Below are 27,279 nucleotides of genomic sequence, written 5' to 3' on the forward strand. Positions count from 1 at the left end.
TATCAAAATAAGCCGACATTTGACTGTATTATATTCTCTGTCAAGTGAGAAGGCCAGAAATCTGTATGCTCCTGTTGTGAAATGTTTCTGCGTAAATATTTTTGGAGATCTAAATAAAAAACGGTGGTGGGAGAAGGGCCAGAGCTACAGCGGTGGTGCCAGGGGATCTACCATCTTGCCACGTTCCAGAGGAGCGGAGGGGGCGGGGAAAAGATAAGACTATCCACACGGTTGAATCAGATCAACGCCTCTCGAATTCTATTGGTCAGAAGAGTCTCCTGTCCCGCCTATCTTTAATTAGAAAGTCTGCGATTGCTTGAGAAAGCTGTCAGTCTTAAAGTGGACGGGGTTTCGATGCTTGTGAGTTTTATGAGGCAGGAGCAGAGATTTTGATTTTTCTTTTACTGTTGAAGTCTCTCTCCACTCTACCAGCCCTCCAGTCAGAGATTCGCCATGGCTTCAAAGAAGAACGCTAAAGTGCACGTAAAATCCAAAGGTGGGTGGCAGCTTTACTTTCCGTCTCATTCTGTCGTGGGTTGCCGTGGTGGGGATGATGCGTTGCAGCCTTCAGCTTTCACTGGCAGGCCTTTCAAAGTTAATCGGGTGTCAAGCTGTTATTTCATTCAGGGCCCTCGTCCTTGCTAGCTAGCATCATTTATCTTTAGAAAATGGTGTCGACGTGTTTGCTGCTCCGTGCAAGTGAGTTGGTTTAGCCGAACTTAAACTAGGTTTACAGAGCATCCAAACAGTTTTTATATAAGCCATGCTGGAAGCCTGTGAGGGCTTCCTACGTCGCCACGAATTACCAACGTTAGCTCTGCCTTTTAACTAACTAAATTATAACGTATGAAGACACGACAAACGCTCCCATCATTAGCGTTACGCCCCTCTGCACGAAACACTTGGTGGTGTTTTAACAGCACTGCATTAACGCCGCCGTTTAGGAAAACACCAGCTGTGAACCGGTGTCCAGGCTGGCTGACCATGGCGGCTCCATCTCATGGGATTACAGCGAAACACCGGCACGCACGCGAGAGATAACGTTAGCCTTCTCTCGTGACGGTTTAGAGCTTTTAGCTTTAGCCTTGAATTTTAGACTTCGTCATCTTCTTTGGTTCGAGACCCCTTGCTGTAACTGTTCCGAGATTTGCCAGTGTGCGTTCACCCCGGGGCGCGAGGCACCCCGCCCCCAATCTAGCCGAGTCACTCTTCCAAATGCTCACGTGTCATTTTGAGAAGCCGTGGGTGGGGGTATACGTGGCTCCTGGGGGTCCCCGTTAGTACCCCATACACTACTGTTACATCACTAATAGTGTACAGCTTCTGTATAATCGACGACAACATTAAGATATTAAAGCTGCTGAGAGTCACGTTACGTGGAGTGCTGTTAAGACTTCAGTATGCGCCGGATTGTCTTACTGTACTTCAGCCTTGATGAGTGGGCCATAACCTTGGAGCCCACGCTGACACGTGGCTGTGGATTGACGAGTTAGCCCATGCTGTGTGTATTGATGCAGAGTGTAAGAGGCTAAGTACGCTCTGTCCTCTAACGACTGCACAGGACCATCATCAGGACCTCCATTGTTAACGCTACAGCAAACTATAAAATACATAACTGTCAGATGTTGACTTGAATGGTTTGTACTTTTCGGCTGCTTTTGTTGGTGCTGAAATGTTTTGTACCACACACCAATAGAGAGCTCAAAGTGATGGCACACAGATGAGATGCAGCTTCAGAATATGTTTTTCTTCCATTGTAGTTTGATCTGAAGAGTTCTTAGTGTTCCCTGTTGTCGCAGATCAAAAGGTGATGGAACCTTAGACAACCATGGGAACAAAATGTTCAGTTTTCCTGCCTTTTTCTAGCCCCACCCACAACATTGCATATGCATGTAGGTACGCATCATAAATATGTAGCAACTAGCTAGTTCAACTAGCAAGTACAGTGGATGTGAAGTATGAAGAAAGACTGGTATGATAGGGAACTACTTCTTATTGGGATTTAGTGAAGTAAATTTGGATGTTATATATTATTCATTTTAAAGCTCACACCCATCTAATGTCTCATACATGCTACTAAAGTATGTTTTCAGATGCAGAGCTATAATTACTGTGATACTTAATGACTGATACCTTTATCAGTTATTATGTGAGAGCATTAGCCAAGTGGGTCATAAGTACAGAAGTGATAACACAGCAGATCCCTGTTCAGGAACTTGTCTTCCTTGAGGAAGGAAGTTGCCTTTTCTTGCCATTTGCACAGATGACAATGAGAGTGTGGTTTTCTGCAGCAGTGGTGGGTTAACTAAGCCAGAGAGACAGAGAAAGAAAGGGCTGTGCACTTTGATCATTTGGTATAACTCAAATAAATGCAAGTGGCTTGTCAAATATTTATTTTGGCTTAACTGTAAAAATGTCACTTAACTGTTCAGAGAGAGTCTGGAATATCTCAAGGTGTGCTGATCATATGGTTGATTGAATCGTGGATCTGTGGGAATAAGGAGAGAAGGGGTCATTATTATTATCGTTATTATTATTGATTGTAGTAGTTTATTTCTTTTGATGTATATTTGCACATTACTTGAATGTTGGCTTTATATTTCACCCATTTACCTTTTCCGATTATGTTCTTGTTTGTCATACTTCTGGCTTTTCTACATGATCTGTCATTTCAACCCCTCAGGCCTACTCTTCCCCTCACCAAAGGGCTGGGAGGTACACAGAACGGGAAGGGAAGCAGCCTTGTCTGTTCCTCTGGGTCTGATGTGTTATGCTGTGTAGTGTTTGCATTTGCCTTTTTTTTCATTACCATGTGACCTTGCATGAAAGTGCAGTGCTGTGTGTATTTGTAGTATAACTTGGTGCTGCATTATGCTGCCTGCTGTTGATTTAGACCTCACAGCACAGGTTCAAATGTGAGAACAGTAGCTCCAGGTGTATCATTACTTGTGGTCAAGTTAAGTAGATTGTTGTTGCAGGAGTCCATTGTTTTGTGGGCTCCTCCTTGAATGCATATACTTTTTATAGCTCTGGACAGTGTATGGGAATCCTCAGGGATGCTTTAACAGAGCCCTCTCATAAAATGCTGTTGGTGATCAGGTAGATCAGATGATTCTTGGATTGGAGAACAAGGTGATTTACTGGATTCAGTTATTATCAAGATTTACCATGCAGAAAATGGGATCAGAATAATTTGAAAGATGCTATATTCAGATTGCTTTTTACCATTCCTCCAAAGTCTTGTTCATCAAGTTTAGTTTTACCTAGTTCAAACATCACTACAAGCCAGTTTCAACAATCTGTTTCAACAATCAACATAAAGCATCACTGTTGTTGCTGTGGTTGCTCATTGAGTGTTGTATTATCAGACTGTTTACTGGAGCTATGTATGAAGTGTCCCCATATGTTAGGATTTTAATGGATACCAGGCAACAAATCAGAAGCCAGAATCTTTACAAGTCGCATATTGTTTTTTTTTTTTTAAAAAAGAGGGTCCTCACTGATGTTGAGAAAAGGTTTGAAGTCGCTGGAAGTACCGTGCTGTGTTTGACAGGCTTGCTTGCAGTGAGCCGATGATATAATCTTATTAGCTTGATACTAGCTCAACAAACAACAGCTCTTGCTAATACTATTGACTTTATGGGGATTTCTTGCAACAAAGCCAGGCATGGCATTTGTTTCCTGTCCTTTTTGTTGTGCCCAGGTCACAGCCTCATTCACTGGAATGCACTGTCCACAATCACAGATCCTGGCACAAAGAAACTCATTTAGCCAGGTCCACTGTCAAGAGCTGCACTGAAGGGATGGGTGTAGTTCGCTGTTTGGTGGATGTCTGTCATCCAAATGTTTTTTTTAATTATTTTTTGGTGAGCTGTCAGAAATGTACCAGCCAGGTGTCAGGAGGCCCTTAATGTATTGATTTAACCTACATGGCCTTAAAGGTGTGTGTAGAATGTATTTCTCTCTAATTAAGGCCATCTGGTCCTCACTGCTCTGAAGCAGCTTTTTTAACGTTTTCAAGGGTCAGAGGTTGGTATTTACTTCGCATTTTAAAGGCGTAGAGAATGCGAGTTAGTGGAATGTCTGCAAAATATACAAATATGCATGTGTGTGTGTGTGTGTGCATGCATGAGTGTGCATGTGCCTTAAAGGCCAGAGGGGAGAGAAATAAGTTTGAAGGCGGTGCACAGGAGCCCTTACATAAGACTTAAGAGGAGCTGCTAAGGCTGAACAATGTGTACTGAGCCTCAGAGAACAGGCTGAGCAAAGAGAGTTTTCCATTTGTTTGGAAGGGAAGAGTCTATGTGTGGATGCACATGTGTGTGAATTAACTGTTATGGTCATATGAGAATGGAGCATATAGAAGACCAAAGCGGTATGTTATTGCATGGTTTGTGCACAGCTGTCTTTTTTTTGTGCTTGCATGCATATGGAGGTGTTGGATGGCTTTTTCTTGTGTGTGATTTGTTCATATTAGACAGGAGCAGTATAGGTTTGTTAGGGTGGTCTGATTAGCACAGTGGGAGTTTTGCATCAGTGATTAGTGTGTAATCGGTCTTCATTAAGGCAGTAGGCTTGTTTTGCACCATTCAGAACAAGCCAAAGCGATTCATGTTGAGTTTATCTAGTCTTACGTATATATGTGTTTGCTGTTGGACCAATATGTCAGAATTTGAAGTGTTGTAGAAGAAGAAGAAGAAGAAGAAGAAGAAGAAGAACTCAGCTTAACCTTATGCCCTGTCCAGACCAAAGATTCAAGATAAGACGAGTTGAAACTAGCAAGTACTTCTTTGTGCCAGTCCTCAACATTCCGAGGTGTCCATATTCTAATTCACTCTCCTATTCACTTTTAAGTGTTGCTAATTGGAGTAACAGTGACTTGAATGTGTGAACTGAATTTCTTGCTGTGTCAAATGTGTCACCATTGTCAGCATATGTTGCCTCAGGGATGAGTATCAAGGTGCAAAAGGGACTGCAAACAAAGAGACTGTGAAGTGTCACAGTTAAAAAAGGCTGTGTTAAGTTGTGTTATATTCCCCTTTCTGTATGGTTTTTATGTATGTAGCCTCAGAAATCTACTTGGCTACCTTGGTGGTCTGTGTGGCCAGTGCTCTTTATGTCTGTCCCTCTACATCTTTTCAATAAATCATGTGTCCCAAATTGATTCACACCCATATCAAATAGGGACTAGGATTAAGTTTAAATGTGCAACCTTGTTCACAGATGTTAACCAATCCTTAATGTCCATGTCTATGCATGTGGTCACAAGTAAAACCACTGTTTTCTTCCAAAAGCCAGGGGTTAAGAAAGGACTCAGCGAGTCAGAAAAAGAAAATAGCGTTGTATTTGGTGGTTTAATCCCAGGGCAATATTAAGTGTGCTTGTCAAAGTTGATGCTCATGTGAATGTTTGTGTATCACATCAAATGTTCAGTCTCACCCCATGAAATAAGTTGCTGACATAGCTGCAGAGCAGTCAAAATTGGCCAGAAATTCCGTTCAATTATTCCCTCAACAAAAAAAAGCAACACATAGATTTGAACCATACGAATATCCATTTTTGCACTTTATGTCCATAAAAGGCAAACTGATACAAGGCACATGCAACTTGTACAAGTATATCTATTTCAACATAAACATACCTACACATTCCAAAAGAAATAAAAAAAATAAACTAAAATCATGTCCTGTACCTTGTTGTTGAATTATTGGCTCGTGTCAGCCTGACTTGAGTGACTGAAGATTTTAAGGTCCGAACAAACAGGAGAAATTCTGCTCAAATATATATAAACAGCCTCCACCATGATGCTGTTTTTTTTGTTGTTGTTTTTACAATTCAATGATATATTAAAATTTTGATTGTTAATTGACAGTCCTACATAGTTGTTAGGCTGTGAACATGTTTGGTCTGACAGTACAGGTTATGCAACCTTCAGCGTGTGAAGGAGTTGATGCTATTCATACTGACACGACTTGTTGATAGTTATCAGTAATTATTCATGCTTACCCAAGTTGTAAATGAAAAAAGGACATGTTCAGAAAGAAATTGAGAAATGATCAAGATAAATGTCTGAAAGATTTGTTGCTGCTTTATTAGGTATTGAAAAGAAGCTTAAATGACCCTATGGATGTGCTGTAGCTTTTAAAAAGTGAACCGATAAAGGTTTGCAGTTTTGGTTCAGACCAACCAGGAAGTGGTACCTAGAAAAGATGGGTTAGTTATCAGAACCCATTCCAAGCATCCAGGACCAGTGATAAATTGTAAGATAATCTTGTTCAGTATGTCAGGAAAGATGCTGTTTCTTCAATGTTCTTGCCACAGTATTCAATCAAGCTAAACTTAACCGGGAACTATTATTGCATTCATTTTTAGACTTTTTCAAGCAAGAACGTCAAACATTGGATGGTTACAGGTCGCATATATGAGAATTTGCTTTCCTTACATTATAGTCTATTTAATATTTTGTGGTTCTGGACTGCAGGACAGAACAAGATGTATAATGGTGTCACCTCATGCTCTAAAATGTCTGTCCTAATTTTTTGGTAGACCTGTGTTTTAATGGTGTTTCTGTCTGCCAAAGTTCAAGATTCATCACCTATATTGATTTTTGGGTTTTGTGTGCATCTGAATCACTGAAAGGTATACAATAGATCAGAAAAATGTTGATGTTAAGAAGAGAAAATGCAAAGTGAGGGCTGAATTCTGTCTTTGTTATCTCAGTCAGAAACGTAGAGGCTAGCAAAATGGGTGTATTACATTTTGAAAATGCAGTGAAATATGTTGTAAATATGCTGTGAATATGCTGTAAAATCTTGTAGATCAGACAGAAGAGAGGGGGCTGTCCTCTTAAAGCTGGCAGTGCCCAGTTAGCCTTTTCTTTCCTCCCTCAGTGTCAGGGCCAGCTGGTCTAACAGCACTATAAATAGCTGTCTTTGATCTCCAGAGCCATATCAGGCTCAGAGAAAAAAAAGTGACAGAGAGCAAGATTTACTGACAGATGAAGAGAAAGAAAGCCAGTCAATAGAGAAAGAGGGGAGGGACAGAGAGAGAGGCAGAGAGGAGGTGAGACCAGGAGGCAGAGCTACCCTTTCCCCTTAGCTCCGACTGCATGCTATCATTGTGGCCAGTTAACCTCTTATTTGGTTAGTTGGCAAGCCAGGTTGGCAGGGATGGGAGATCCAGCAACCCTGGTCGAGACTGCCACCCCTCCTGTCGTCAAAGCGGTCCCCACGGTGATAGCTGGGGAAATGCAAGGTGAGGAAAGCCTCCGTTCAAGGCCTGCTGACCAGAACTGAGAAGGACAAAGGAGCATGGAGGTCACTGTGGGCCTGCTTGTTTGGTTGCGGGGTGAAGGATTCAGAAAGTTCAGTTCTGGCAGGTTTGAGAGCAGGTCTAAACTTCTAAGCTTCAGCTTTTTTGTCCTGGAGCAAAGATCTCAACTTACTGGTTGTATATTACTTTTCTGTTTTGTCAGCTCAGTGAGGTTTCTGTTTGTTGTGCATAAACGCGCCCTGAATTATAACCACACAATATTGTACTACCAATATTTTAATTGAAATACTTCACAAAATAGTGGATTTAAGAGATTCAAGACCAGTCATATTTAGCCACGTCATTTAAGTAATTTAACTTCAAATATTACCTGCTGTACATTACTTGTCAGGGTGACTTTTACCCACATTCATGAGCACTTTTAGATTAATCCAGAACAGGATTAAAGCATCATACCATATTCCTCCTGTTTTTGTATTTGTGCTAAACTAGGCTAATCACTGAACAGACCTCTCTAGTGGAAGTGCAGACACATAGCTGATAGTGATATTCTCAGCTGACTCTGGGTAAGATAACAGACAAGAGGATACCCCACAATGTTGGAGACTGGCGTGTATTTTACATTGTATAATTAAACTGTAACGGTCTGTTACCCACAGTTTGGTCTCCATATTGATTTTATTTTTTTTATTTTTGGCATCAACAGATTTTTAATGGTGAATTCTTGTACTCAGAGTTAGCTTTGTTATTCTCCATTTGCAGATTTAGTGTTAGCAAGATATTTTAAAATATACAGTGAATGTGAGTACTTTGAACTTTGCTCTTTGAGTGTGTCTGTGTGTGAGTTTGACCTAGCACCATGTAGTGGACTTAAACACCTGTTCATTCTCTCTGCAACTATTTTCTCCCATCATGCATTGTGGGATGTCATCGGCATCCCCGGAATAGCTTCTTGGATGTGGCTTGTTTTTCTGTTTCCATCACCTCTGCTCCTTTCCCCAGAGCCAATTCTGAGGGATTAGTGCAGATACAGGAGAGGACACATGATTCCTAACAGATTTGAACAGATTCAAGTGTAAAAATAAAACCACTCATAGTATCATAATGCTAATTTGTATCAGGTCTGTCCATCTGACACTTGGTTGGTTCTTTTCTCAGTCATGTTTGGGAGGCAAGGATGAGAGTAAAAGGTGAAGTGACGGCTCATTTGCTAAAAGACACAAGATGTAGACATAATTGGTTGTGTATTACGCTAATTCAACTCGTGTTATTTGTTTTGCAGTGTGTTTCCAAAATCCCTTATTGAGTGGTCAGACATGAATACATGCCGTTATACTCCACCACCAAGTTGCCATGGTTGTGCACTATAGTTACTTTTGTCCAAAGGTAGCCTGAACATCCTACAGCTGAAGAGGTTTATGAGGTTTAAAGTGTGTGTGACTGATCAGGTATTATGAAACTGTAACATTGGCTTCATAACCAGTTCTGAATGGCAAATAAAGATCTTGAGTTGGTAAGTAAATGTGCAAGCCCAAGGCTCTGTGTGTGTGTAAGGGATGCAGTCATGCAGTCGCTGAGTTTGTTTTTTGCTCTTCTTTTTCCTAGACTTAAAAATCATAATTTGAATGTACAGCATGACTGGAGTGAGAACACGAATGCCTCCAAGGAAACATGTCAAATCCACAAGTGAACCTAATATCATATACTGTCTTTGGGTTGCAGATGGTACTAAAACCCAATCAGCCAATAAGAATGGGAAGAAGGCAGACTCCGGGTCCAGCGGCGGCAGCTTCTTCACCTGGTTCATTGTCCTGGCCCTGCTGGGTGTGTGGACATCCGTAGCCGTGGTCTACTTTGACCTGGTTGACTATCAGGGAGTCCTTGGTAAGTATGCAGTACAACACACATGTACATTTGCTATCTGAATGTTGTCTTCCTTTTTGTGCTTTTCCACCTCAAGCACCTCGCTGGCAAGGTACAGTAACAACTAGTTTGGCTTTTGGCTTCACATACTTCTATATCAAACACAAAATACATACAAACACACACAACTGCTATCTATCCCTGAAGTCCAGCGTCAATCCGGAATAAGAAGCAGGCTAACCATGATATGTATTATTCATATCAGAACGCTGATGTCAGATCAGCAGCTGTTACCACCTGACATGAGTTTGCTTCAGTCTTCCATCCTTCTTACTCTGCTTAATCTATTGTCTGATCATCACTTGACTCATGATTGTTGATCTGAAGAAGGCCTGAGCGTCGAAACATCATCCTAATAAGTGAATGTATGTGGAGCCAGAGTGTGCACCAGTTTATTCTAACTCTTAACAGTTGCTTTAAACCAAATACATAGGAAAATAGGATCAAATCCGCCACCAAAATGGCTGCAGACATGAGTCCGTCAAATGTAGAAATGACTTGCCAAAAAAACTTTGCGACCGCTTAACAGTCTATACTGTTCGATGCATGTCTGTGTCACTGATCACAGAATACTGTCTGTCACTAAACTTGACCCCTAATGATTAATGTTGAACATTCTTGTCTGTGTCGTAATCTGCCAACAATGTATGAATTATAAATCTGTTTTACTTCTTTGTCTTGCTATTGTTCCAATATATATGTTTTGTGTTTGCATGCAGACAAGGCTAAGGGCTTACAAATTAACCTGTCTGAGGCCTTGCAAGGTAAAAAAAATCACCAGGCATATTTCACTTCTACCCTGCAATGACATTTAAGATTGTTGTCTCATGTTGTTGTTGTGCTGTCGAGGCATTTCCCCCACTCCCTTACACACTCTTCTCTGAGCCCTGAATCTAAAAAAAAGAAGGCAATAAATTCCCCAGATGTGTTTGGTAGTAAAATACGCAGCACACAGGACTTATTGTTTTCTGCTCCTTCAGTTGTGTAGAAAAATGGTCAGTGTATTCATAAACTAAACCCATCTCAAAAAACCATGTAGGTGGAAAAATGGAAGAAATTGATTGATGATAGAACAAGTCATGTTGAAAATATCATGACACCCTCCTTGTCTGGCTTGTTCAGCTGGAACACGTGACTGATTGACTGTTTCTGAACAAAGCTTTCCTCAGCTGGTTTAGATCCAGGGCTCCCGTCTAATCTCCCATCCATCCCGTACTCTGTGGTCCAGTTACTCTGTAGCTGGCCGACACAAACCCAGTAGATTTGATACTACCATCCTAAAAATACAACACAGGTTAATTACAGGAACTTTGCTAACAAGATTTGTTTTGGGGCAGGCAGTGTTCTTTAATGTCTAAAACAAAACTATGGCCAAATATCCCACAGTGTCTTTTTTTAGTAATAGACATTTTAGCTAAAAGTCCCCGACTGTTGCCATTTCCTGCTTTACCCACCTGGTTTCACTCTGTCCCCTATCCCCTCACCTTTAAAGGAACTCACCAAGCTTTTAGCTGATTGTATCCATGGCCAGTTAAATAAGGAGAGCACAGATACAAAATAAATTTGTTTTTATGGTGGATCCTTTTGTTCATGCTAACAGTCAAACACCATTTACGATGAGAGGCAGTGGAGAGTTAGTGGCCAGTCTCCCACAAGCTTGGTGCATTTCTTTAAGTGTCTGTCTGTGTTGAGTGATGTCTGTAAATGTACAGTGATACTGTCTTTATGTGGTTCCTCTGAGAACAAACAAATCTACGTGTGTGTTTGTTGCTGCTGTAGGTAAACTGGTGGCATACGATACAGATGGCGATGGTGATTTTGATGTCGAGGATGCTAAAGTTCTGCTAGGCAAGTTGATCTATCTGTAATTTACACGCAATGTTAATTGTTACTATCAGTGTCTTGCAGAAAGTAAACAAAGAGAATGGATTTGTCTTCAGGGACGCAGCTGAGAATCTGCATCATTAGTGACAGGGTACATAGTTTCCCACAGTCACAATACATGTAAAAGTGATTTATTCGGACTCTGAACATTTCTGCAGGCCACTGATAAAGTGTGTTTTGTGTTTGTCAGCTACATTAAATGGCAATTTGGGTTTCTTTTGCATGACTGACAATTGTGAAGCTGGCTGTTACCATAGAGACAATCTCACCAATGAAAACAGCAGAAAAGCTCCTTGAACACTTATGACCTTAGTGCCTCTATGAAGGTTTGTGTTTTTTACTTGTTAATCCAAGTAAACCATGTGTGTCTCCTTGACTGTCCTACCCACACTAAAAGAGTATTAAAGTTTTAGCTGGTCTAAGATCCCACAGCTCCCTAAAACTTAAGTCCCTTGAAGGTAGATGCTCTGTAGTAGGCCTATAATGTACCGCTGAGGTGTGTGAAACAACTTGATATTAAAGGATGGAACTGATGGGGTTCATCAGGATAAAGGGTTGGTCTGATTTACCTTGTTGCTAAAGGTGAATTAAAGCAACTTTAAAGCAAGTGAGGAGTTGAGTTTCCTCATTGGGTGGTTAATTCCAACAGACTGCTTATACACACCACTCCATTATTTACTTTGGATGTGCTCTGTTTTTTCTGTTGTGCTATTGTTGGGATGGCACCTGTGTCTATGTTGTAGCGGTATAGCTTTTGGAGCATTTCTCTGTGACGCTTAAAGCATCAAAGACAGCTGGGGGCTTCACAAGAGAAGTTGTAGTTCCCAGTTGTCTTCAGTGCTGTCATCCCCCACGTGATGTCTCCTGCATGTTGCATGCTTTTAAACAGGATCAGCTTCTTATTTATGGAACTCCCAAACTTACTGACTGGTCTACACTAGTTGTGACATGTTGGTCTGCAGCTATATCCAAGTGGCATTTGTTTTGCATCACTTAATATTTTGTGCCTCGTAAAACGGTTGCCGTTCTCTGGCTTTGACATCAGACGGACTTGAGAATCATAAGTTGCAGTTTGTCTTCATGGATCAAAGGCAGACCATTGGTCCTGATCGGAATCTTTTGATGGCACACTTGTACTATCTGTGAATCAGCAGAACATCCAAAAACACTCATTAATAGAAGCATTTTGCATGCTGTAATCACACAGAAGTCCTTGCTCAAATTGTCCTATTCTGAAGTACTCTTGCACGACAGTTGTTTGCTCTGCACTAGCATTTATTTTGATGAAGCTCTGGGCAGTCTGATCTGTCACCAGAGTTCATCCCTCTTCAGTAAGTTGCTTCTTTTTGCTCAGCCCGCTTTCTGCCTTTCCACCTCATTTACAATCCCATCATCCATGTCTCTGTAACCATTCCTACTCTGATTAGCTTTAACAAATTGAACTTGAACTGGCATTACAATAAATACTCCCACACATATTCTATACTTCTTTTACCCTTCTTAATGTCCCTCTGTGTGTCCTCTTCTTTTCACACTCTTCTTCAGTCTGTTTGAGCCCATCTGTCTTTAGCTCAGTATTTTTAATTGGTTCTATCGGTAAACATGCAGGCATCGATCTCCGTATTAAAACACACTTGAGTAGCTGATAATAATTCAGCTGCTTAGTGCAAAATAATTTCATTGAGACATTTTCAGTACACTTCTAATAGTTTGTTATTGATACTTTCAGAAACTTAAGTATTACCAGAATACAGTTCAACATGTCCCACTGGCTTTCTGTCTGCTGACAAATGGTTGCTTCCACCATTATAAATGTGTATAACTAGCATGTTGCTGTGTCCACCCACAGTTCAGATGGGGTAGGAGGACAGCCCCCATGTTCATTGTCCATTATGTAATAATTATGGTAATAATAAGGATTTATAGAGTGTAGTTAGTTATATTGTCACATCCCGACCTGCATGCCTAGTCTACTCTTGAATTGATACTGAAGTTACATTTGGCATCTTTTTTTGATATTCAGTCATTCTTTCTGGTCATTGATCTCTTGGTGCTTCTCTGTATTTACTTAGATGTTTTTTGTACATCTGTCAATCAGTTTTTGATCTTAAAATATCCCTGAATGTCAGACAAACAACTGTCTTTTCATATTTATTTTTGAAAAAGTAGTTACTGTAATACAACCCTGATTCCAAAAAAATTGGGACACTGAAATGGAAATGAATGCAATCAGTTGCAAAAGAACAGCATTTTCTGACAACAGTTTTCCAAAGTGTTCCTGAGTCCATGTAGTAACATCCTTCATGCAATCATGTGTTCACAAAGTAGTGAACCTCTCTCCATCCTTGCTTGTGAGCGACTGAGCCTCTCCAGGATGTCCCTTTCATATGCAATCATGATACTATCACCTGTTACCAATCAACCTGTTTACCTGTGGAACGTTCCAAACAGGGGTTTGTGGAGCATTCCACTACTTTCCCAGTCTTTAGTTGCTCCTGTCCCAATGTGTTTGAAACGTGTTGCTACATCAAACTCAGAATAAGCAGATGTTTACAGAAATCAATGAAGTTGATGAGTTAAGCATTGTATTGTTTTTGTGCTGAATATGTATCAAAAGGGTTAGCAAATTATCACATTTTGCTTCATTTATATTTTACGCAGTGTCCCAACTTTTCTGGAATTGGTTATACATGCATTCTAAAAATGAATGATAACTCAGCTACATAGGAGACTTAGACAACTCTCCTGGTATTTGTTGGATGTTGATGTGAACTTAAACATATAAATATTTCAGGTTTTCCAATGCAAACACAGTTGAAACCCAGCTTCAGTTTCAGTCTTTTGTTCCCTTCTCTGTGATTCTATGGCTGTCTCCACATGATAAGCAGTGAGCTGAACTCTGATATTTGGGCACAGAGTCAGCGCAAGCAGCTCAGCTCAACACATATATGATTTTATAAAAAAAGATAATAATTGTTCAAGCTGGCACAAAGTGGTTTTGTTGGTGATCATGTGTAGACAGCCCAGCTTTAGCTACTAGTAATAAAGCCTGAGTAGTTCCCTCGCTGCCTAACCTTCTCTTAAAAGTTCTCTTACCGTCTCCTTTTGTTTCTTTCCCTTCTTTCCTCTTCTGCTCTAAACCCTCCTCCATTCTTTTGTTACATCTTTTGTCTCCATATGATCCAACTTTTGTTCTTCCTGCCTTTTGAGTTTTCCACTCCCTTTTCCCACACTGTTTCATCGTTATGCTCCCAAACATCCCCTTCATCCACCCATGCTTCCATCACTACCCCCCTCTTGTTTACGTAGGCCTGACCAGTGAAGGCGATGGTCAGAGTGAATCCGAGGTTCTGGATTGGTTAGAAGAAGTGGAAGAGGGCGGCTCTGATTGGTTAAACAGTTTCTTCACTTTCCTGTACGGTCTGATAAACCCCCTCGAGCCCCTAGAGGAAGAGGAGCACAGTACCTCAAGGGGAGTCGTGGAGGCACAGGACGAGGACGACGAAGACGTCAAGGATGAGGAAGGGGTCAGACGGAGAGGCGCGAAGGATGATGGAAATCAGGGGCAAAAGATCGTCATAGTCGGCCTCCATAACCAATAGCCTCAGGCCAACTGCAGCAACCCAGTTATCCTCTAATGCACTTCTTTTCAACATCTCAACATCCAAAAGCCTAAGCTACAGCGTTGGCAAAACTGTTTCTACAGTACTTTCTCCACTTACTTTGGCAGGTTTTGGCAAGTTAACCCAGTTGGTAGCTTTGGATATGAATATCTGGCAGTCTGAACTGTTGTGGGCCCCACCCATCCCAGGTTTCACCCACTGGAATCCACAAACACTGTCAAACTTGACGAACGAGCTTCATTCCTGTATCAACAGAGTCTTGAGACAGTGAAAGAGTTTTCTATGATGTCGATCCCTGTGCTGGGATATATGTATATATATGATACTCAGGAACACTTTTAGAAGTCTTCTAAAACATTTTTTTAGAACTTATGGAAACATTATTTTTCGGCACAAACCTGTTGGCAACAGCCAGCAATACTGAATAACACAAAATGCAAAGGTGATTTGCACTTGGACACCTGTTCAGATGTCCACTATCTTTGACATAATCAGTCTTTTCCTATTGCTGCATGCCATAAAAACTGCTCCTTCACATATTTACTCTGGACTCTCGGACTACAAGCATGGATTTGTACTTTTTTTTTTTTACCTCTTACAGGCTTATGGTTTTGTCTTGGACCACATTTGTACCTGGTATTCATGTGATTTTGATAAAAAAAAAAAACACATAAATGCAGCTGTCAGTGTACCCAGAATGCATTGGGGTCAGAATGCTGTCAGAGCATCTAGACTACATCTAGAGCTATTGCTGGAACGGCTGTGTGGTATATTTGTCCATTTTCTCTCCATGTCCAGTAGACTCGGCTTGGACTCTACAGATGCCTGTGTGATGCCCATATTTATTATCACACTTGTGCTCTATGTTTGGACCTTATGTGCCAGTGTAGTGTAGTAAAGACGTCCGTTTATACAGAAACACAGTTTAGTATAGTGTTAATTTTGTTAACAAAAACATATGACTAAATATGTAATAAATGTTTTTCTTGGACTTTTTCCCCCACGACTACGATGAGATAATTAGGAGACAGCACCGGTGTCATTACTATATCAACATGCAGTATTATTAATGAAAAAACACCATATGAGGACTACACTGGCAGAACATAGACTTGACTAGATGTGATATTCCCTAAAGAGGACATTGGACACTGTCGTGGGCTGTGTTAATTTAATCAAGGGTTCAGGTTTGTGACTATGCACAGGCAGAATCCATTCATGTCCAGCTTGTTGCCATTTCACTTGGGTTGTGCTGTGTGTTAAAACTGAGAGCTGAGTGCATTTCAGTAAGAAGGTGTGATGTGTGTGTACAGAGTCAGAGGAGCTGAGACAAGTGATGCAGAGAAGAAGTGTGTTTGATTCATTGTGTTTGAATCAGCTAATCGCTGCTACAACCATAGACAGCTGAGAGCAACTGCAGGTGCATTTTCTTGTGAATGTGAGCAGGGTGTGTGTTTTTATTAACGGGTTTGCAATGAACTCATTATGCTGTTATGAATGCAACCTGATTTCAGAACAGGTTCTTCCTCTGGGCTGAAATGACTCCAGCTTTGGCTTTTCAGAAGAATGAATTTACATGATGCTCTTGCAGCACAAAAACTAACACGGAAAGTCACAGGACTTCCATAACTCTAACTTCAGTAACTGGTGAAGGAGCGGTCTTCTTTCAGGCCATGTACAGTCAGCCTGAAAATCACTCTGCCTCCAGTCACTCATTCATCAGGCCTACTGTCTAATACTAGGTTGGTTACCAAATATCATTTTTTAATCTGTTCATGGCAAAACCCTGACTTCATTCTGGCTTTCCAGACTTTCTATGACTGGCTTGGCTCTGTTTTCAGGTTTTAGACAATCTTCCTTATGATGGGAGACTTTGGCCAGTCACAGGTCATTACAGAGAGAGGGTATTCTTATTGGCTGTTCTACAAATGCAGATGCACATGCGCATCCCTTCAGATGGTGAAAACCTAACACTTCATAGTCAGACATAACTGTTCACACCGTTAGATAGCGTTGCAGCAGCCTCTGAAGCTTGGGGCACTCTGCATTGGGGCTCTGAAAGTGTTTGAGAGTCATCTTTGGGAAGATGAGTCGTGGTGAGAGGGACCAGTGTCTTGGTGAGGCTCACATCATGGAGAACAGGACCTATGAAGCATGAGTTTTCCTAGGATGACCGACTCCCCCTGCTGCCATCCAAACTTGTGGGTGGAAGGTCGAGGCCGACGGTTTTGTATTGTGTTGATTGTTGTTGCCTACTAGAGATTTAAACTCATAGGTTAAAGAAGCAGGAACAGAGGGACCACATAACTCACTGCCTGTTTGTTGTGTTAATGGGACAGAGCAGAGAATTCACTGCTTCTGCCTGAGTTTCCAGCCACTTAATTGATTCAGACCAGTATCCTCCCATTCTCCCACAGTCAGGCTAAAAAGCAGCTCATACAAATGCCTAGTTATCACAGAGCTGTTGGTGACCATGTTGGCCTTTATGGTCATTTTTATATCTTTAATGTAATTGTTAAGTTCCTCACAGTTTTCCTCATCCATTGCTATAGTAGTACATGAGAGGATGAAAGGGCACCAACAGCATTTTGTACGTACAATATGGTGATCATTTTCAGGCAAGACATCTAGGGATGGCAGCACGGTGGCGCTAGCAGGTAGTGCGCGTGCCTCACAGCAAGAAGGTTGCTGGTTCGATCCTCGGGCGGGGCCTTTCTGCTGGGATAGGCTCCAGCCCCCCCGCAACCCCGAAAGGGATAGGCAGTATAGAACGTGGATGGATGGATGGACATCTAGGGATGTTCCGATACAACTTTTGCACTTCTGATACGATACCGATATTGCAACCTTGAGTATTGGCCGATACTAATATTGATCCGACACGATATCAGCATGAATCATACATACTTTTATTACTTATTTAGTAGTGTGGAATGTTAGAAAAGGCTTGATCAAGTAATGTTACTCAGAGAACAATAGTCAGCAACAGTAGGTATGAGAAAAACTGACCTATTTATTATTAACCAATTGGTTACATAAATTTTAACCTTCAACATAATATCTACAGTATTCTACAATTGAATAAAATAAATAGAAAATAAATTAGAAGACCCTGAAAAATAACCTAAATAAATACAATAAAAAACAAATTATACATCAGCGTCTACCCAGTGTGCAGTCAGGCTCAATAAGGACAGCGGTCGATGGTCTGAGCTCCAGATGTCGGTGGTGAAGCTAACAGCATTTGCTTTCTCCACATGTGCGACAATACACTTCTGAACTTCTTTATGCATCTGGGGTATAGTTTTGTCGACAATGTAGTGGTGGCTAGGAATAATGTAGCGAGGCTCGAGATGCTCAATTAAGCGTTTAAACCCGACATGACTCACCACCGACACAGGCTGGTCATCGAGCACAATAAACTGGGCTATCTTCTCTGTTATAGCCTTTGCCTTTTTGCCCCCGTGGGAGTTTGTCACGCTTTGCAAATGTTTCAGCCAGCGTTGATTTGTTTGAGGGAGCCAGAGGATTGTTGTTTCTTCACCTCGGTGGTCTTGCGAAAATCCTCATGCTGTTTTTTGTGATGCAGCTTCAAATGCGCGATGAGGTTGGTCGTATTAAACTTTCCCAGTTCTGTGCCACCACGGGACACTTGTGCATGGCAAGTGTTGCACTCAGCTGGTCGTCGTGATTACGTGGGCTCTGCATGGGCTCTGCATGCTGGATTAGAGACGTTCTATTTGCTGGATCCGGGTGCTCTTCTTCTTTGGCATTTGTGGCGGGCGGCACCAACATTGAGGTGCATTACCGCCACCTACTGTGTTGCAGTGTGAACCAGAGTCACCTATGGATAGAAGTGCTGGAGCGGAAAATGGACTGCTTATCAGAGCGCTTATATCGGAGATTTTAGATGAAGTCTGATAAAATCCGATACTCGTTTTTTGGCTGATATTGGACCGATATCAATATTGGATCGGGACACCCCTAAAGACATCTTTTGGACAAATTATCTTTACTGTGGCCAACTATAGTGTCAGGGATTATGCTTTTGTCTATTTTTACTTTTTTTTGTGTGTTCCCAGTCCAACCAGAGCTCCCTTTGCCTAGGTACAGAAGAAGAGAGAGGAAAAAAGCAGGAACCAGAGGAACTAAGTATCTGGCAGGATTGAGAGCAGTGTCTCTTGGTGTAGGTGGGCTGCTGGCTCTGGCCAGTCAGTATGAACCATGGTTTGCTTTAGTGTACATTATGTGGTATTGAACTCAACACTGGGTACAATATGACTAGTTGGTAATCATTAAGGCCGTAGAAACATTTTCAGTGTATACAAATAGGTAATTTAGTTGTCGTTCGGTACATCTTCAGTCATCATTTGAAACAACTGAAACTTGGGTTTTTCTCCACTACCTCTCCAGGTGTACTGTTTGTAACTTTCAAAGCACATGTACGTGTACGTGTCCGCCTTTGGTAGGTGTTGTGACAGTGGAGACAAAAAGCACTTATTGGCAAGCTTCAGCTCACTAGGCTGCAGTGCATGTGTAATTGGTAACATTGAAAATGACTGCATTTTATTCCGATGAGCTTGTTCCAGGGTTCTGGTTTTGTGCATGCTCACTCACTGTCTTTGCTTAGGACGCTTGATGGATCTGAGACAGAAATGTGTTTTGTCTGTGCCTTCCCTGCTATTATGAGTTAAACATGTCTGCTCTGGAAAATGTCACCCACACCTGGTTTAGGTTGGATTATGCACTGCTGAACTTGAGGTTTATGTTCCATTGATGTATCGCCAAGTGAAGGCGACACAAATTAGTTTTCTTCAGCTTGAGGCTGAGATGAGCTTCATGCAGCATTTCTACTGGACCTCACAGGATGGAGCTGTGTAACAGGTCCATCCTTTATGCAAAAAGTGCAAATGATATTCAACAGTAGGAATGATCAACAGTTGCACAAATGAACTGATCAATTTGTGGTGTGTAACAACAAAGGTTTTACATTCAGTGTTGTAACTTTTGTTCCGTTTGTGTGCGACATCAGATGAAACACCCGGAGATGCAGCTCGGAGAGGAGCTAAGAAAGGTATCGCCGTGCAGCCACTTGCATGAAGCTGTGCTGTGTTACAGTGTGGGCTGGACTAATGGATATTTAAACTCAGAAGTCACTGTGGTGTTAGATCCAACTGACTGTGTGTTTATTTGATAAACCGACAAAATCTGCCAGGTTTATTTTATGAATGAGTTATTGACCTGTTTTGAAAGGGTTGATTTGCAATTTTGCAGTGATTTTGGCCTAATTCTCTGCTTGTGCTTGATAAGTAAAGCTCATGTTAAACCTGAGTAGTGAACTAGAGTACCTTGATTTTAGTAATTATTTAAGAAGCTGGTATAGATTCTCTTTAGTGCTGTTTCAAGCCAGTCTAACCAAGTATCACATACCAGTGTATTTTACGAAGCCTACCCTCTGCTTGGAGTAGAAAGTGGAGTGTGGCATGGAGCTGGTCTTGCAATAGATAGATATGGTCCTGATTCATCCACAGACATGCACACGCCTGCCTGATGCGTGATGATGTCCAATAACTGAGTGAATTTGAGCATGGTCTGTGTTCTATAACAACCCATTTAATGAGTGGTGAAACACCAAACAGCGTTGTTGCTCATCCATCCTAGAAACTTCTTCAACCAAGGATGTGGGCTGGAAGCTTCGGGAGGCTCTAAAGCAGCAGCTGGCCATCATCCATGAACGTGTGGAGGCCAAGAAACTGGCCAAGCTGGCTCTGGCTGAGGTTAGAGAGCTCCTGGTCAAAGAGGAGGAGGAGAAGGAGCTGGAGCTGGGGAGGAAAGAATTAACAGCCAAAGTGAAGGAAAGAGTGGCTGCCAGGCTGAAAGAAGAAGAGGAGCAGATGGAAAAGGAAGAGATGGAGAAGGCTCTGGAGAAACTAAGGAAGGAAAAAGCAAAACAACTGGATGAGAAAAAGGAAGAGAGCAAGGGCGAGAAGGAAGGGGAGAAGAAATCAAAGAAAGGAGAGGAGAAAGAGGAGAAGTCTGAGAAAAAGGTGGGGGAGGCAAAGAAGGCACGGGAAGAAGACAAGGGGAGGGGGAAAGAGTCGGCCAAAGAGAAAAGAAAGAAATCTGACAGAGGAGGCAGGAAATGAAAGTCAGAGATGATGAAGCTTCAGAGGAATATCTTCATCCCATAGGAAGCCAGTGTTAGCCAATTGCAACGTCAGGGCAGGGTATCAGATATCATGTTGGTACTGACTGAAATGAGTCCAAGTATCAAACAGTCAAGTGCTGAAAGCTGGAATGAAATGTCAGGTCAGATTCATAATCTTGTTACTTATTTTACTTCAATTCCTGATTTAAATCAGGTGTTTTTAGCAAAGTTCATGCACTGCTGCTTGTTTAGACATTCAACAGAATAGTTAATGAAGTGTGTACACACACACACACACACACACACACACACACACACACACACCATGCTCTCCTGAGTATTCATCATCTATGGAATATTATTTCACAAAATGAACACTTAAGTGAACAGTGGAGGCTTTTAACCCAACAAATTTGCAGTAACAACAAGGTTAAAGGACAGTTGTTCTACTGAAAAGGTTAAAAAAAAAAAGTCATGCCATCCTGCAAGCCAGATTCCAAAAATGTTGGAATGCCCTGGAAAAGAAACATGGAACAGAGTGTGATCATATTCTAATCCTTTTTGACATATGAAAACAGCACAAAGTACACAAGCAAGGATGGAGAGAGGTTCCCCACTTTGTGAACACATGATTGTATAAAGGATTTTTTGACATGGGCATTCTTGAATTTGTAATTGATTGATTCTGTTTTTATTTCCATTCTCCATAGTGGCAGAACTCTTTTGGAGTCAGAGTTGTAGACTGACTTGGTGCGTTAGGTACATTTAATATATGTTGTGAATACCTTTTGGTTTTCAGCAAAGGTGGAGCTAGCTTGTTACTTCTCTGTCCATGATACTAGCAACAGAGACTCTGTAGGGACGACAAAACATTGTCACATAGTGAGTGGACAGCAGCTTAGTCACTGTACAGCAAAAAGTCTCAGCTGGAAATTTGCTACACTTTTGGGTTGTGAACTAGCAGAAGTTGGAATTACTCATACTGATGTTGAAGCCAGCCTCCATTTTTTCGCAGCTTTTGTCCTTTTAGTAAAGTATGAGGAACGACTGGGAAGGATGGGAGTAATGGAAAAGGCTCAAATTTAAAAAAGGGGTCGGGGTCACTGCAAGATACTCAGTAGTGTTGATATCAAGTGTGATGATATCTAGTGTGATGTATTTCAGCATTCATGATCATGTTCAGATATGACCAGATTGAAAACATTAGGGTGTCAAACCTATCAGCTTCTCTACAAAATGAGTTTTTCTAAATTTAGGGAGATTTGTGCTCCCCTATCAAAAATGTGTCATTTCCTTTTGTCAATAAAGATTATCGTTTCATCTAAGTGCCTTTTTCTTAACATGTGAAGCCAATAATCTGTCTGTCGTTCCACGAAGGTGTTTGTGTCTGTGTCTGTCTGTGGAAATGGACATCATTGGTCATCATTGGCTTTGGACCTACACAGATACAAGATCAGACAAGTGTTTGTCTGATAATGACAATATTGTTGTCATGAGAAACTTGAGTCAGCAAAAGAAACCCCATGCCTTTTCTAGATGGTTTGAAGTGTTGATTCATGTGAAGGATGTTAAGTGTTTCTTATTTACTGCACAGGTTTTTACTTCCAAGGTCTTGTACACACTTACGCACTGATGCATCACATTCACTTTACCTGTCAGTGGGTTAAATGTTGTGGCTGCACATGTCCCACTTAGCAGCAATACCAGTTCCAACATTTTTATGCATTGTGTCTTCATACCCTCGTGTGTGACATCCATAAACTTGTCATATTTAAACCAACATTTATTAAATACAGACTGATATTTTTCAACCTGTGCTCAATCAAGGACTCACACACAGACGTGTACATATCCTGTCAGTACTGTACACATAGACATGTTTCCTGCCAACATGTGCATCAACATGTGCATCATCTCATGTAGGACTGAAAGAAAAGGCTGTTGTCGTCGCTTCCCGTCGTGAAGAAGCCGCTGCCCCATTGGAGACTCCTGAACCTGAACCGACACCAGAAGGTAACACACGTTCATTATACGCACTTTGTTATGCACACATTATCATCACAGGAACATGTCAGTAGTAGATAATTAGAGAAAAAGGAAAACAGGTGTTGTTTGGTGATAGATTTCCACAGTATCACCGGGCTCATCGGTCGGTTGTGTTCATCAGTGAACGGCGTGAGCACCAGAAGCTCGCACTGGGCCTTCAGTTTAAAAGCTTTGAATGTACTGTAAACACTCGTCAGTGCGTGGCATAGACTGTGTTACATCAAAATTTAACTATCATTTATTTTGATAAGGACATGAAGAACTTGAGTAAACATGCAATTTGATAAAGGAGCCACAGTTTGAGGTAAAAAGAGATATGCTGTAGTGTTCTGTAATGTCTTCATAGTTCCACTCAGCTCTTGATCATCGTTGCTCCAGCCTTCACCTCAACGGTGAGCTGCACTTATTGTTGAGTTCTTTCCTTCTATTTGCAGCCTGCACATCATCATTGGGTTGTATGACTAGTTAATGAGTGCAAGCTAACAGAGTTGTGATTGGCACATTTTTCAGTACATATGTTGAATGACAATTCAGATTGATGATCATAAAATCAATCCTTAGCAGTTATTCCTAAAACCCTCTGTTTATGTGTGAATACAGTGAGTGTTTCATTTATAGTAACAACTTTATATATAGATAATGTAGACAGAAGTTGACAGTGCTGATGTGGTGCTTCGCACAGTGTCTTGTGTTTGTACACCGCATTTTTAAAATACGTTTCTAAAGCTTTGAATTAATATTGTCAGTGAGTTACGGTAGCACATAAAGGCACATAAACTTCAGGTAAACAGTCATCACATGTAAGAAGACTTCTCACACACATTTATAATTAATGATTATGAGTAATCACTAATAATTTGTACATTTTATTGGTGCTTGTGTAATTTTTCCTGTATTTTGAGATCCTGGTGACTGTACATTATACAATATGAGAAGTCAGACTTGGTACTTGGACATCTTGGTGAGGACTGCATATACATGAACAAAGCTTCACCAAAACTATCCAGGACTCCAGAGGGTTCAAATCGACAGTTTGCATTCCTAAGATTTGTCACTGCTCATTTCTTCTCTCACCTTATTTTTCCTTCACTATCGTCCCCTCTCTCCTCAGCTGTTATTGAGCCTGAACCTGTGCCTGTGGAAGATGTGATTGAAGCTGCTGTAGCAGAGGACACTTCTGCTCCACCACCACCAGGTAAATGAGTGTGTATGTGTGTGAATGCCTTCATATGGCAATAGTCCATCAGTGCAGGCAGAACCAGTGCAGAGAAACTAAATCTGAGACATGTCAAATGTTCTCTCTGCATGTTCAAGACCCACTTTTTGTTAGACATAAAAACCTGTGTTGTCGAGCAGTATGGGAGATTTTATTCCGAGTGCCTGGATAACATTGCATGTACTGAATGCTTTCTAGTTCTGTCGAGTCATCTTCGAGCACTGGAAGTACTCCACTGACTGTCGGATGTTGGAAGTGCAGGTGTGGTATTTGGCAGTAGGCAATTAAAAACTATAAAGGTGGAGGTAGAACACAAAATGCAAACATATTTACTGTGAGGATGTGAGACCTGCCTTCTGCAGGATGCACCCTGAAATACAGTCTGTCACATTGCCAAGCTCTGTGTGTGTGTGTGTGTGTGTGTGTGTGTGTGTGTGTGTGTGTGTGTGTGTGTGTGTGTGTGTGTGTGTGTGTGTGTGTGTGTGTGTGTGTGTGTGTGTGTGTGTGTGTGTGTGTGTGTGTTTGTTTGTGCATCTGTATGAAGGGGAATCTGTTCAACTCTCTGCTTCTCCTTCTAGAGCCTGAACCTGAGGTTGCAGCTGAGCCTGAGGTGGTCTCCTCTGAGCCTGAACCAGAACCTGAACCTGAACCAGAGCCTGAACCAGAGCCTGAGGAGATTCCTGAGGTTGGTACAGCCCAAGTTGAAACCATCAGTGGACCTGGGTCCTGGCTATTTTGAATATTCTTTCAGTTTTGACACTTCTCAAAAAACTTCCCTGCTGAAAGTTAAAATCATAAAATTCAAATTTACACAGAAACCTTAATATTTAATTAGTGAAATGTTTAGTCCTTAAGGGAATCAGTTCAAAACTTGCACAAATATTAGTGTGTACCTGTTGATGATCGGGTGGTGTGTCTTTTTTCAGGTAATTGAGGAGGATCCAGAGGTGCTGGAAGAGGAGGAGGCTCCTGCTGTAGAAGAGGAGGCCCCTGTGGAGGAGGTGTGTAGCTTGTTATTGTGTGTTGCATCATAATTGCATACTGGTTTCATATTCACTTTGATACGCTGGCTAACTAAAATATATCTTTATCTGGGTGTGTGGTGGGATGCAGGTGGTCAGTTCATCTTCCTTGCAGGATTAAAAGAGAAATTAATGACAAAAGATCAGCTACACTATAAACACTAAAGAAAATTCTAAAACAAGTGATGCACATAGAAACATAATCATGGCACAGCTTCAACAAATTCAAACAACAGTAAATCCTTACCGTGTCACTACCAGGATGTGCTCTCGCTAGGTGGCCAACACATCTCAGTTGCTTCAGATGTCTGGACCTGCCCGCAGGCCTAGTATTGCTCTTGATTTCAGCTGTAGTCACTTTGTTACTTCCACTTTCCTTAAATCAACACACTACAAATGTCATCCTTTTCTAACAAGCCAGTCTGGTTTTTGTCCCAGTCTCTCTCTACACTCTAGGATTGTCTGAAATCGTTCAGCTGAAACTTGCCTCTCAGATCAGTAGCTCATTAGCAGAGAAACTGCCTAAACCAGAAATGGCCTGTTCAGTCAAAGTGTAGAGGCACAGGGTGGTGAATCATCACAACTCCTGGTGGATTTTTACTGAAACAATGTTCATGGACATCATGGAAGACAGCGAGTAAACATGTAGAATTGCTCTAAAATTTCCCCCGACTATGTGGACAATTGCTGCATACTGAAAGTGTTTCTTGTGCAGCTCCACAGCTGAAACCATGTTCTGCTTTGGTGCTCGTTCTAGCTAGTTTTGTCCACATGATAGCAGGAAAATGGTTTCCTCTGATTTCATCAAATATCCCAAATCCTGTTTTAACAGTGAATAAAAATGTGAAAAGCCATGTCTTTGTATAACTCTTGACAATATGCTTGATTCAGGCTGCTCCAGTGGAAGAGGAGGCAGCAGCTGAGGAGGTCGCAGAGGAGATGATGGCAGATGAGCCTGCTGAAGAGGTTACAGAGGAGGCGGAGGAACTGGCAGCAGAGCAGGCCGTGGAGGAGGAGGCTGCTGACGACGCCGTGGAGGAACCTGCTGCAGTGGAGGAAGCTGAGGAGGTTGCAGAGGAGGTGGCAGAAGAGAGCGCCCCTGCAGAAGAAGCTGATGAGGAGCCTGCTGAAGAAGAGATGGCTGCTCCTGCAGAAGAAACTGTTGAGGAGACTGCTGAAGAGGAGGCAGCACCTTCAGATGAAGCTGTCGAGGAGGCAGCAGCAGAAGATGAGGCCGCTCCTTCAGAGGACCCTGCTGAGGAGCACACTGAAGAGGAGGCGGCTCTTTCAGAGGAAGCTGTTGAGGAGGTGCCAGAAGATGATGAGGCAGCTCCTTCAGAGGACCCAGCTGAGGAGCCCGCAGAAGAGGAGGCAGCTCCAACAGAAGAAACTATTGAGGATGTCGCTGAAGAAGAGGAGGCGGTGCCTGCAGAAGAAACTATGGAGGAGTTCGCGGAAGAGGAGGAGGCAGCACCTGCAGACGAAACTGCTGAACAGCCCGTTGAAGAGGAGGAAGCTGCTGAGGAGCCCGTTGTAGAGGCAGAAGAGGAGACCGCAGACGTAGACACAACTCCAGAAGAAGAAGTAGAAGAGGAGCAAATAGTGCCAGGTAAAGAGGAGAGGATATGACTAAAGAGATGAGCTATACCAGTGTATTGAGGCAGACTATTCAGCTTGATCCTGACATTGAGCTTGAAGGAATAGCTTAGCATGATGTGCATATTCACTTTGTGGCGTGTTGGAGGAGATTGGTACCACCCTCGCCGTTAAAAGCGCACTCCATCGATTTAACACATTAAAGTCTGTTGAAAGGTCTTCTAAATATTTCTGCGAATGTGAATAAGTCTAACTTTTGTTGCTGTCATGGAGCTGTGTGAAGTCTGGTAAATTACCTCAAGTGATGTCACTCGAGTCAGTGTTTGTTGGGGCTGAAGACCACATGTTTGAAAAGAAGTTGTTCATGGTTTCAAATGTTTCTTGTTTCACAGTCACAGAGACAGAAGAAGAAGAAACACATGAGGCAGCAGAAGAAGGTAGAGAGAGAGACACACACACACACACACACACACACACACACACACACACACACACACACAAGACCTGAATCAGCTGAATCAGCTACTGCATGTTTCGTGGGGGTTAAAG

General features: G+C 41.8%; 2 protein-coding genes across 4 annotated transcripts in view; both read left to right on the forward strand.

The window, feature by feature from the left end:
- The first annotated feature begins 330 nt into the window (after positions 1-330).
- asph (aspartate beta-hydroxylase) overlaps positions 331-27,279 on the forward strand; it is a 31,292-nt gene continuing 4,343 nt past the window's right edge. The window contains exons 1-10 of one of the 3 annotated variants that reach the window (XM_070973588.1): positions 331-496; positions 8,995-9,156; positions 9,915-9,959; positions 10,975-11,043; positions 22,774-22,863; positions 24,008-24,091; positions 24,691-24,797; positions 25,039-25,113; positions 26,026-26,743; positions 27,123-27,167. In XM_070973588.1, the coding sequence (XP_070829689.1) occupies positions 454-496; positions 8,995-9,156; positions 9,915-9,959; positions 10,975-11,043; positions 22,774-22,863; positions 24,008-24,091; positions 24,691-24,797; positions 25,039-25,113; positions 26,026-26,743; positions 27,123-27,167 (1,438 nt within the window). In that variant the 5' untranslated portion in view covers positions 331-453. Of the gene's footprint in view, positions 497-7,056; positions 7,255-8,994; positions 9,157-9,914; positions 9,960-10,974; positions 11,044-22,773; positions 22,864-24,007; positions 24,092-24,690; positions 24,798-25,038; positions 25,114-26,025; positions 26,744-27,122; positions 27,168-27,279 lie in introns of those variants that run through there. The other 2 variants (XM_070973589.1, XM_070973590.1) reach the window with 2 other exon arrangements.
- On the forward strand, positions 20,330-20,940 carry LOC139338711 (uncharacterized; the record flags this gene model as incomplete). Its single annotated transcript, XM_070973958.1, has 1 exon — positions 20,330-20,940. A coding segment is annotated over one exon (519 nt), but the record flags the coding sequence as incomplete, so codon positions are not given.

The sequence above is a fragment of the Chaetodon trifascialis genome, chromosome 11 (genome assembly GCF_039877785.1).
Source record: "Chaetodon trifascialis isolate fChaTrf1 chromosome 11, fChaTrf1.hap1, whole genome shotgun sequence".
In the NCBI taxonomy this organism is placed as follows: Eukaryota; Metazoa; Chordata; class Actinopteri; order Chaetodontiformes; family Chaetodontidae; genus Chaetodon; species Chaetodon trifascialis.